The sequence below is a fragment of the Perna viridis genome, chromosome 10 (genome assembly GCF_037379345.1).
Source record: "Perna viridis isolate PV_CMFRI_1.1 ecotype Kerala chromosome 10, ASM3737934v1, whole genome shotgun sequence".
Classification (NCBI taxonomy): Eukaryota; Metazoa; Mollusca; class Bivalvia; order Mytilida; family Mytilidae; genus Perna; species Perna viridis.
Genome location: NC_142454.1, coordinates 10072832 through 10085048, shown reverse-complemented (window position 1 = coordinate 10085048; position 12217 = coordinate 10072832). Strand labels below are relative to the sequence as shown.

Here is a 12217-nt window from a genome sequence, read left to right as displayed (position 1 = left end):
ATTTGAACTAATAAATTTTGCTTACATTGAGCTTTAATGGCAAATTCTACATTTTTCCTGGGGAAACCCATCTCCATTAATTGTGTAACCAATGGGGATGGTGGAGGTTGTACTGGTCTGGTTTTCTTTGGTTTGGGTGGTCGGTTGCTATTGTTACTGTCAGCTGATAGAGCTCGGTTACTGGTGGTTGGAATAACTTCCTCATCACTCTCACTCTCTGAAGACTCAGATTCCTCTGACCTCTGTGCACTGGATGCAGTTAGGTACTGTGTTACAATGAGAGCAGCTCCCTATGTCAATGAGATATTCAATACAATCAAAAGGATAAATTATTGTCAAAACATTACCCCTTATTACACAAAGGGCTGTATTCAGAATTGTATCAACTTGCCATTTAAAATAATTGTGAATCAAATGGCTCTTCAAAGTTAATTTCTTAATTCTCAGGCCATTTTTCAAGAAAACCTACAAGAGAGGGAGGCATTTCTTTATATATTTTTAATCGCCCCAAAATGTTATGAGGGTGCTTTTTAGGGCTATTTGAGTAACACTTCACTTAAATATTTAAACCTTGGTTGAGATATTTCTGATATTTTACACAATTAATGAATAGCCCTTACATTGTTTATAGACAGTATTAATGATGGAAATGATTTATTGTTTTTATTTCATCAATACGGAAAGTAAAATGGGTAATGAGAGATCCTGAAAAGTAATGAGAGAGTATCAGGTTATTATATACTTGTGAGGCCCTAACAAAGAAACACTAGAACAGAACAATTAACAAAAGACATGGCACCCAATAAAGTGCACCTTTAAAAATGACAAATTGCTTTGTATCTCAAAATGTATTTTGCTGACTCAAATAACAAACCTCTAACTCTTCTTTAGGAAACACTGGTTTAAGAGGTGATGGCTGGGTGGCAGCTACCATTAGTTGCTGTAGTATGCTGCTAGGAGGTTCAGGGGCCTCCTCATCACTAGATGGTTCTTGGGGCTCCTGTGGAGGCAGTAAAGCCTTAAGAATCCTCTGAGTGAGGACTTGTCTCAAGACCTCCTGATGATTCAACAGAACTCTTGTGGCCTTCAGAATACCTAGTCTCAGCTGTTGTCTTCTGAGTTCTTTCTCTGTAGCAGAATGATCAGCTGTAAAGTAAAAGATATCATTAATGCAAAATTCCATGAGTATTGTACATCCCATTGAAAACATTTGCATTCATAAGCATACAGCAAAGCAACTACTTGTTGAATGCAAGATTTCAATTTCTATACAAACTTACTGTGATGGTCTTCAAAGCAAGTAAATTCATTTAACTAATAGTGAATTTTACATTACAAAGCAGAGAAAACTGAACACAAAAGTGTAATGCTGAACTGACTGAATGACATTACCCAAAACATACATTTTTTAAATAAGAGTAGACTTTGGCAGTTATTTTTTTTTTTTGTGCGTGTACTTTTTAGTTCCCATATGTTGTGGGTCTTGTTTTTTTTCTAATGTTTCTTTAGAATTCGTGGCAGTGTTTGTCTGGATTAATCCAAACTACATTTCTTCCATTCCACACCCATTTTATACCTTTAATTCCAAAAGGTTCATCTAGACCATCTTTGATTTCTTTCTCTCCTTTAGAGATGACACCACATAGACCAAATAATGTTGACCACATGGTCAGGACATTCTCATTCAACTTCATACTCTCCACACTAAATCCAATATTAGCAATCTAAAATATATACATATCAAAAATAGGTCATAGAGAGTGTAAGTCTGTTCTAACTCCATTTCAACACAAAGAATTCACAGTATAAGGTGACTGGATGGTTAGTTCCTTATAATTTTTCAAAATTTCAGTTAAACTGTACATTTTTGTAACTATTGTATAATTCACTTACTGAATTACAGGTTTAAAACAATTACAGTTCTTCACAAATTAAGCAATCAGTATCAGTACTATCGGAAGATGGCTATAAAACCACTTTTAACACTTTATTTTTCACTTACAGAAATTATTTCACTGAGTCTGCAAACTCTGATGACCTTGCTACCAAACTGCACATGTATCTTCCCCTTTGGAGTAATTCTAGTGACTACACCCTGTCCATGGATGGGATGCCTGATGGTACCACCAAGGTGTGGCCGGTTGTCGATACCTCCTACTACAGCAAGTGCTGCCATGACTGCTGCCTGGTTCTGAGACTGGTTACAATCAGCCAGTAAGTCTTCTGCAGTCTCCTATTATACAAATTAACAAATTATAAAATGTTGCTATATCTACAAATAGAAGCTGTAACTACATCTAACATATTGTAAGTCAAGTACAATCTTTGTTTAAAGGCAATGAAATATTAAATTAAATTCTGTGTATAACCCACATCCGTGTATTCCGCGCACCCCCTTCTTGGCAAAGGAGATCGACGAAAAAAAGTTAAGTTTCCGTGTAAAACATGCACTTGGAAGCAAGGAAAAATCACCAGCAGAAGACCACATTGAGATGAAAGGATTCCGGTAAATTCCCTGAAATGCATATCCTTTCGTCATTAATCTTTTAAAATTAAGTATTTTTCTGTTTCCCTGTATTTGCAAGCCATTCATAAATTAAAATAGTTTATATAGCGATGTATTGGATCCGAGTTGGAAATGTTTACATTTTCTGTTCGAATGCAAATCAGGTATTTCACTACAACAATGGCGTCAAGTCCAACCGTTTATAAAAAAGATGTTTTAATTTGCCAAGTTGTGTATTGATAACTGATATCTGGAAACAGTTCATCAAGCGGATTAAAGGATTAGTAACAATTGTTTCACCTTTTAAATTGATCTTTTGTTATTTGATAATTAAATGACAATGAGCCCGAGGACAGGTTGGCACTTCCGGTATTTAACGCTGCACTGCACACAGGTGAAGAAGTTATAATTAGACAACATGTTTTGAGAGATCAATATTGTCAATAAGAAGCTAGTTATGGTTTTTTGTACAAACTATGAAATGCAAGGAAACGGCATTGATGGATAAAACAACCATTAAATAGCAGTAAAACTTTATCTGTTTAATTCACATAAAACTGTTCTAAAAAAAATAAATGGCTCGATATTGTCTTTAGTTGATGACTTTGGTTCTGATTCCCAAAAATTACAGACCTGAAAAACTATGTTTAAGCATTGATTGTATATATTTTTTTCTCCTGATTTAAACTAACCAATGATAACTCAATTCACTTTGTATAATGACATATTACCATTCTTAATAAGTTACTTCATTTTTAACACTCATGTCTGGCTCAATGGTCTAATATTTTTTTTATCCAAATTGAACTTTCTACTTTGAATTCTTCTAATAAATATCAACCAATTTCAACTCTTGATGGTTTTAGTTTATCAATGACCAACAAATATCAACCAATTTCAACTCGTGATGGTTTTAGTTTATCAATGACCAACAAATATCAACCAATTTCAACTCTTGATGGTTTTAGTTTATCAATGACCAACAAATATCAACCAATTTCAACTCTTGATGGTTTTAGTTTATCAATGACCAACAAATATCAACCAATTTCAACTCTTGATGGTTTTAGTTTATCAATGACTAACAAATATCAACAATCTTAACTCCATGTGGTTTTGTTTGGTTTATCAATGACTAACAAATATCAGCAACCTTGACTGCACATGGTTTTGGCTTATCAATGACTAACATTTTTAATATCAACAAACCCGAACTCTTGGTGGTTTAGGTTTATCAATGACCATGTCTGTTATCAGTGACAGGTGTTCTGTGATGAAACTGTTGATATAGAGATTCCAGAATTCACAGGTATGCAGTTTTCTGATCAGGGTAATGATTTCTTCAGCTATAGTACTGGTATAGGAGGCTGTCAGAGAAACAGGTGCTCTTTGCTTATGACCCTTCCTTGGACAATCAACTGTTAAGAAGAGATTAAATTTTTTTTAAATGACAGGTTTAGAGTTTATTACTCAGCATTAATATCTGTGAAAATAGCAATCTGAAAAGGCACTTTGCAATGTTCTAATCTTAGAGTTATAACTTAAAAAATATAAATGAAGTCAATATAGTTCTTGAAGCTAAAATGGTGGAAATAATGTACACTTTTTAGCTACTTTAAAATGTTACAGATCAGTTTCATTGAATCTTTGAAAATTCAGGAAAAAAAAACCCATGCCAAAGCATGCCTGGGACCCTTGACACAAGTAAAACCCACAGTAATCGCAACCTCTTTGTTACAAATCCAGTACCTTAACCATTAGGCCATCCTGCTACCCTTAAAAACCCTTATAAGAGGGTTCTTCTGTAAATAGCAGATTCAGTGACCTTTACCTTTGAGCACAAAAATAAATAAAAAGGTTCCCTCAGTGTACAAAACTTGCAAAAAAATCATATAAAATTAAGGCATCAAAGGCCAAAAGGTCATCTTTCTTGTACTAACCATGTGGTAATAATGTAGGATCTGAGGAACATGTCATTAATATATTTCCCAATAGATTAAACAGTCTCTGTACAATTATCTTGGCTCTGCCTGAGTCCTGGCTATCATCCCATGATGGTAAAACAGCTGACAGAAACTTCAATGTCATTATCTGTTAGAAACAGATATAAGTAATTTAATCTCATGAGTGACACAAAGGGGCTTGATAAAGTTATACGTGTAAGTGCAAACTTTCTTTTAAAATGTAAGATGATCAGGAAGATCTAAGCCACATTTTCTACAAACAGCTTACCAATTTATTTTAAGTCTCACATAAAAATATCATAAAAATGTACAATTTAGCATTAATCAAGTACCTAGATGTTCACTTTGATTTCTATGAACAGTGTTTATCCTTTTTATCAGGAATTTTATTACCATATCACTACATTTAAAGAGAAAAAATCAAAATTTTGAATATAAATTACCATGGTTACTTTGAATTCCATTTCTAATAATCATAAAATTTTCATAATAACTTAAGAATTTATCTTAATGAGCAGGCATTTAGAGTTAAATAACCATGTCAACAGACCTGTTTTGCAATGTTTTTTGCATGGGAGGGAGATCTATCTTCTTCAAGCACTTTAAGGAGCAGATCAATCCATCTGGGTGAACTAAGAGCTTTACAGATAGTTGGTCCTGTTGCTATAGATCTGATAAATCCCAGGGTGCACCAGGAGAAATGTTGTTCAAAGGCTACTTGTACATTGTTTCCATTGGAATCTACAACACAAATTAACAGAAAAAAATAATAAGCTTGCATAAAGGTCCTACGTTAAGGAAAAAAGTAGAGAGCCTTTCATTCACAGACTTCACAAATTTTAAACATACAATCAAAATACAACCAACCCAATTTAAAACAGATTCTATAGCCACAATATTTTTATCAGTATCTAAACCATTATTAGATAGTCTACTCTCAGGAGAAATTCCTCTTCTTGTGTATTAAACAATTAACATGTTACAGCTCATTACATCCTTTTATACCGATTAGTATCAGGAGATAGATTGAAGTCTTAGTCCCTCTACTCACTCTGTCCACCTTTGACCTTACTTTGAGGCTAGTTCCTATGCAATTAGTCCCTGGTAACACCAAGCATACCACCTAACACAAATACTGTTATCCTGACTTTTGACCTTAAATTGTGACTTACATGTAGTTTTGTTTCCATACAAACTTGGTCAATGGTGACACCTAACATCTATCAGTCCACATCATGTGCTATCAGAATGACCTTTATCTTATACTATCAAATATTCCCCTATGCACCAGCCCACAAAGTGAGCTGAGGTTGACCCTCTATTTCTGTACTTACTTGGTCCCTGTTGACAACTAACATAAATCATCTTCTGTATAAGCCTACACAGTGACCTGACAGATTGATCTTTGAACGATTTCTGTACTTACTTGGTCCCTGGTGACATCCAGCATCTATGACCCTTTGTATTAGTCCACACAATGTATTGACAGCCTGACTATGCATTTGTTCGGCATTGATGGCACAGCAGGTACACAGAGTCCTAAGTAGGGCTATAGTAGACCTCCTGATCAATGATGTGGGATGTTTACTCTCTGGTTTGGATTTCTCTGTAATACAGAAACACATTTAGGTGAATGTTAGATAAAAAAAAACATTTACTAGTATATAAACAGATATGCCATATGAAAATAGTTAAGAACTTTTCCTTTAAAGGCTGTGAGTCCAAAAAACCTGTAACTCAACCCTGATAATGCAATCCTTATTTTCAATGAAAAGTGTTATCGCTTACTCACTCCAACTTCCAAATCAAAGGAACACAAAATTATAGTAAACAGCTGAATCACATGCATATATACATGTACTTGCACGTATACACTTCTATATGCCTTGCTTTAGATAATTTATAACTGTTTTAAGCTGATGGAATTCTGATGTTTGTGTCAGAAATGTTTTGGAAAAGACCTTTAAAAGTAAAATATGAAAATCGCATGGCACTGCTACAGTTTCTTTGATAGCAATACTTTAAAGAACATAAATAAATGAATCCCTGTGATAAATAAATGAATCCATGTGATAAATAAAGGCATCTTTATTTAAAACCTACCAGATTCTGCTTCATCTTCATCATCTTCTTCGTTGTCTGGCATCTCTGGAGGTTCCGCTAGCTTCAGGTCATATTTTCCTTCCTTACCCATTCTATAACTGTTAGTACTCCCTGTATCCCACTGGACACGGATCCACCCATCCTCACCCAATTCTCCAATTACACGACCCATACTGGGTGCAGGACCATCCTGAAATGTTAACATATCTCAATCATCATCAAATAGTAATAAAGCATATGGTCAATACTTGGGCCATTAAAAAAACATTATTATCCTCACTTAATTTTCAAATATTTAGTCCTAAGATTAGAAATCTCTTTTCTGAACAGAATTATTGAAGACCTTCCTATACTTTCCTAATATCAAATTCATTGTACATAAAATATTCAACTCCAAAAAACTTCATCAAGAAATAAAAAGATTTACAAAGGAAAACTGTAGCTAAACCCCCTCCATTATAGCTACTTTAAATATTATATATAATATATGTATCTTTTTTAGCTAATTGTAGTTTCATCAATACATGTAGTACAAACCTGGTCTCCCCATTTCCAGTCTATACCCCTGACAACCCGGGTCCCTATTTTCATCATGCCTGCTAATTCTGGTCCAGAGATAGGTATTGGTTGTGACTGTTTCTTGTGTTTCTGTTCTTCTAATACAGCATGAATTGTTCCTATATTGTCCTGTATTGGTCTTTCTGGATCAGGACCTAAAGTATTGAAAAAAACATTTATATAAAATTGAGAGACTGGGGAGGATACTTAAATTGTTCCTTTTAAAAATTCAATTTTAAGATATTTGCAAGAACAAAATATAGCAGGAAAAACCTCTTTGCAAATAAGGAGTGTAAAAATACTTTACGTTTATGCAAGCTGCATATATTTGCCAAGATTCAAAGGAAAACGGACTAAAGTGATAAAATAGAGAGTATACACAGTCAGAAATGTATGAATATGTGTGTAGTGGTTTTAATATGGTTTACATATGACAATTGTCTGTTTTTACCGATATGTGTGTACCATATATAAGCAATCATATACTTTAATATGAGAATCATTTGTAATTTACATAACAAATGTTTGTAGATTATAAGGTAATTTACATATTAACTGAGCAACAATTTATAATTACATGTAAAATCCACTAAGAAAGGGGGTGAATTATAGACAACTTACCAACCAGCCTCATCAATGTCTGAGTCAATCCTAGAACACCCGAGTTCAACAACAAACTAATTAAGTTACTTTGATGGACAGATATCAATATACCCATGGTAGCTAACAGGAATCTAGAATGGGGTAATGCTCCTAAACTTAAAGTCTCCTGAAATTAAATACAATTAAATTTCACATATGGTATAAAATGAGTTTTATTGAGTCTATTTTTATTTTGTTTCTTATATTTTAGGATTGTTTTTAATTTTTGACCAGGTTATTTGAAGTAACCAACTTTGGGGTAGTTTACACTTCATGAACAGCGAAGTGATTTGTGAACAAGTGTAAACTGCCCAAAAGTTGGCTATGCAAGCATAACATGGTCAAAATTTTAAACAATCATTATAATTAAATTTCTACCGGTAATCGATTAAAGTCAAAATAAGAATTTGTCTCTTTATCAAAGTCTTATTTAGTTTGGAATTATTTGAACTGCAGACCCATCAATGTTTAATGACATCACAGTACCAAGTTTGTTCATTGATAATAACCTTGACCCCAAATCAGAATAAAACAAATTAAATTATTTTTTCATGTTCACATCTGAAAATGATAAATTTTACTTCCAGCTGAGATTCTACACACAATGTATGAGATATCCAAAATAACTGTAAAAGTAGCAATAAATTCCATATTTTTAATATAACTGTTCAATGAAAGGGGAAATTTATCTATGACTGAAAAGATCTGTTTTGACAATGCATTTCTTCGATAGATTCTATAGAACATACCATATCAATGGCATGAACAGAACTTTACATAAGATGTACATGTATTATGAACATGCTACAGCTTGTGTCCAGTATATTTAGCAATTTGAATGTATGGATAGAAAATATACTTTATAAATGTTCTTTTTTTTCGTGTATGGAAAATTTCTTGTTTTTCATGAAAAACTGGTTGTGGTTTTTTTTTGTTTAGTGTAATTTTCATGCCAGACAAACAGTTCAATGAATAAGACGAAGCTGAATAACTATATTTTATCTTCATAAATATTTCCAACTTTGACTTCAAATATAATGAAATTTAAATCACTGCGAAAATAATCATTTATACGGTAATATGACGCATTTACAAACCAATGTATAATGTCTACCTTTTGTGAGTCCTGTATAGAGACAGCTGGGTTAATTCCTCTTTCTTTAAACATCATATCGGACTCAATGATACCAGATCTTAGCTCCTGTATTGCCCACTTATACAAATCAGAGAACAACAGCTCTAACAGAATTCTATCACATGGAGGTATCAAACTGACATTGGACAGACAGTGGGGCATCATTGTACAGTTTTTGGTGCCGACAATGAGCAGGCCTAGCCACCCACAAAGGATGTTGTATTTAGTAGAAGGTATAAGATAGTCTTTACTGACCAGCGATAACATGTTCTGAATGCCTTTCAGCCTCAATTGGGCTCTATCAACCTGAATACAGAAACACACGACCAATTAAAACTTTATATGCCTACATGCAATGACAAAAAATTCAGTGAATAAAAAACTTTAACAGACATACTGAGCATCTATAACTAATGAAAAAGTTCATTTCATTTGTTTGTAATGAAAAATATATCAGGCATGGATCCTTTCTGTTGTGGTATGCTCAGTCCATGTTTCTAGTTAGAGGAAGAATCTGTGATTTCTCTCTGTGTTAAGTAGTAAAGGTTGTTACATTTTTTATGTTTCAGTTTTATGACATTCTTCAATATTCCAAATTTTCAATTATTCTCACAAAAACAAAGTAACAAAAAGGTAACTAAAACTGATTAAAAATTTGTTACGATAAAAACTACTTATCTATTTTTTAGAAAATAAGTTATTTCTTTACCTGGTGATGAAGTGATCGCCTCAGTTTTTCTATATCTATAGGATGTTCATGCAGTACAAACTCAACAATACCATTCACTAGACTCTGATTAATTCTAGATCCTGTCATTTTCTGTTTCAACCATCCAAACTTTCGAGAGCTAGACACTGTTTTTGCTATCTGCTTCCAGGAATCAACCTATTAGATAAAAATACGTTAATATTAGCTCTTCCTTTTATTTAATAAATTGAAATTCAGTAGGACTGAAGTTAGTTCTGATGATTCTAAAGTGTTCATAAGGATATTCTTGACCAATAGAAGGAAAGTGATGGGTTTAAAAAAAAAATAACAACTTATGTAATTGTCTGATTCTTTACAAAATATATCTTTGAAATATTTTTATGTAATAACTATGTTATTTAATATCAAACAACCTTAGTGAGTGCACTCACATACACTACATGTCCACATATTGTACTCACAAATAAAAAGTATTTGGAAAAGAAAAAGAAAGTTCAAAGGGCCTTAATTCATAGAAATCTCAACCAGACATAAACCTAATCTGTAACTCATCATTGTACATTGTAGACTTGTATACCAAAAATCACCTCAATTTCTGAAATAGCTGAGAAAAATATTCGGAAAACTGTTATTTCTATGAAATTTGCTGAGTCCAAGGCCGTATTTTCGGTAAACATCAAAGCGCAGAACGAAACATACACTTGATCTGTAATTCATCACGGTAGACTCACATACCAAAAATCAGCCCAATATCGGCGAATGTTTAGAAAAAAAAGTCTGGAAAACTAATGATGGACCGACAGACAGGTCAAAAACATCATACCCTCCGCACTTTGCAAGGGTTATAATAATACCTTTTTCATTGGAGATCCTTCAACAGATGAATTGGCCTCACTCCTTATTTTAGATTTTTCAGGAGATGGAATCTCCTCCTGAGGTTGACCCACCACCTCCACAGATTCTAGAGTTGTGGAGGTCACTTGTTGTCCGGGCTCCTCCTTTATCTCCAAAATGATCTGTTCAGCCTTGACCTCATCAAAACCACCAGTGGCTCCCCCTACCTCCTCATCACTTTCTTTCCTTTCTTCTTCTTCCTCTACTTGTGACAAACCTGAAGATAAATCCAAAATAATACAAACTACAGGCCAGCATCAGGCAGAATTAAGTAATTTCTACAAAGCATGTATTATGCAAAAATACTAATGTAAGTTAATTTTATTTATTGAATTTATGATTGTGGGAAATGACACAGGGATGTAATTGCAATAACTACAATTTGCATTAGTCCTTTTTTACCATTAAAGAAGTGAGTTACTTTTTTTGTTTACTGCAAAATTGTAATCACTTAAATGCGATAATATCGGAGTTTATAATAGTATTAAAAGAATGGCTTATATCTAATATAATATACCACACAACACCCCTCATTATAACCAGTTTGGGAAAACCCAGATACATAATAATCATTCTTTAGTGGTGCTGTGATATCTAAAACTTTTACAAAAATCCATTATGTAATATTAAAAGAATTAGAGCATCTAATTGGACATTAAATGATACCTCATCATGTTGCAACAATATTTTGAGGTACAATCAATTTAAAATGACCGTAACTGTTTCGTAAATAATCCAATCAAAATGAACTTTGTTCTTGATTTGTATTTTATAATATTCAATAACTATACAAAGTTATATATCTTATCAACTTCTCATCTGGAAAATTCTCTAGGGGGTGGACAGATGGATGGACACTCAACTTTTCAGAGGGTATCAAATCATACCTTGCCACTTGGTGTTGATGGGCATGAAAACCAGATCATGACTGTGAATTGTAATGTTTACACTAGCCCCGTCACTTGATAGCATTAACTTTCATTTATCTCTCTTTTAAAAGTATGGACCATGATGCTTTGTCAAAAGTTTTATTGATTGATAACTTACGTTTAGCCTTGAAATGTTCATCCATCATCCTCATGGTAACCTGTTTCCATCGAGGATTACTTCTTAAGACTTTTGATCTATTGAAAGCATTGACCTCATGACCAGTAGCTGGTCTCAGTTCATTGAACAGGAAGTGACATCTCTCGATCAGGGGAGCACACACTTCCTTATAAGATCTGCCTTGATCTTGGTGAGCTTTGACTAGAGTTTTCCTGGTCTGGTTTACAATTTTAAACAGTTCTACTAATGATCTTGGAAGATGTTTCTCTGTTTGTCCATGATCTACCAGACTTAAAGCAAGGTGTCCTAAGTCATGATGCTTCAGTAAAACTGCCATCAACAGTCTGTAACAATTAAATATTTATTTCATTTAGACTATCAATTTTTTACAATAGCATTTGAAACCAAATCAAAAGCTGCACTGTGAATGACCTTAATATGATGATCCTACAACCAAAAATTAGTTTTAATCTTGATTGTTTATTTAAACTGAAACTGACACACTAGTGAAATCTTGTATAACATGATTTTTACTCAATTCATGCTATGCAAAATACCAAAATGTCTAATTTACATTTACAGTTTGTGATTAATGGATAATATGCCATTAGACTATCATGGGTAATTTTTTCACAGGGTGCGTATTTGACATATTTTAG

At 33.4% G+C, this 12217-nt stretch overlaps 1 protein-coding gene across 5 annotated transcripts in view; it reads right to left on the bottom strand.

Moving 5' to 3' along the window:
* The window catches only part of LOC148604466 (E3 ubiquitin-protein ligase HERC2-like), an 89901-nt gene that overhangs the window by 37619 nt on the left and 40065 nt on the right, over positions 1-12217 (bottom strand). For all 5 annotated transcript variants that reach the window (XM_088550446.1, XM_088550448.1, XM_088550447.1 and 2 more), the window contains 15 exons: positions 11559-11902; positions 10472-10728; positions 9618-9794; positions 8888-9214; positions 7753-7900; positions 7111-7286; positions 6574-6763; positions 5897-6076; positions 5021-5211; positions 4447-4597; positions 3716-3924; positions 2003-2233; positions 1577-1724; positions 875-1146; positions 26-290 (listed from right to left, as the gene is read on the bottom strand). In XM_088550446.1, the coding sequence (XP_088406572.1) occupies positions 26-290; positions 875-1146; positions 1577-1724; positions 2003-2233; positions 3716-3924; positions 4447-4597; positions 5021-5211; positions 5897-6076; positions 6574-6763; positions 7111-7286; positions 7753-7900; positions 8888-9214; positions 9618-9794; positions 10472-10728; positions 11559-11902 (3266 nt within the window). The remainder of the gene's footprint in view (positions 1-25; positions 291-874; positions 1147-1576; positions 1725-2002; positions 2234-3715; positions 3925-4446; positions 4598-5020; positions 5212-5896; positions 6077-6573; positions 6764-7110; positions 7287-7752; positions 7901-8887; positions 9215-9617; positions 9795-10471; positions 10729-11558; positions 11903-12217) is intronic.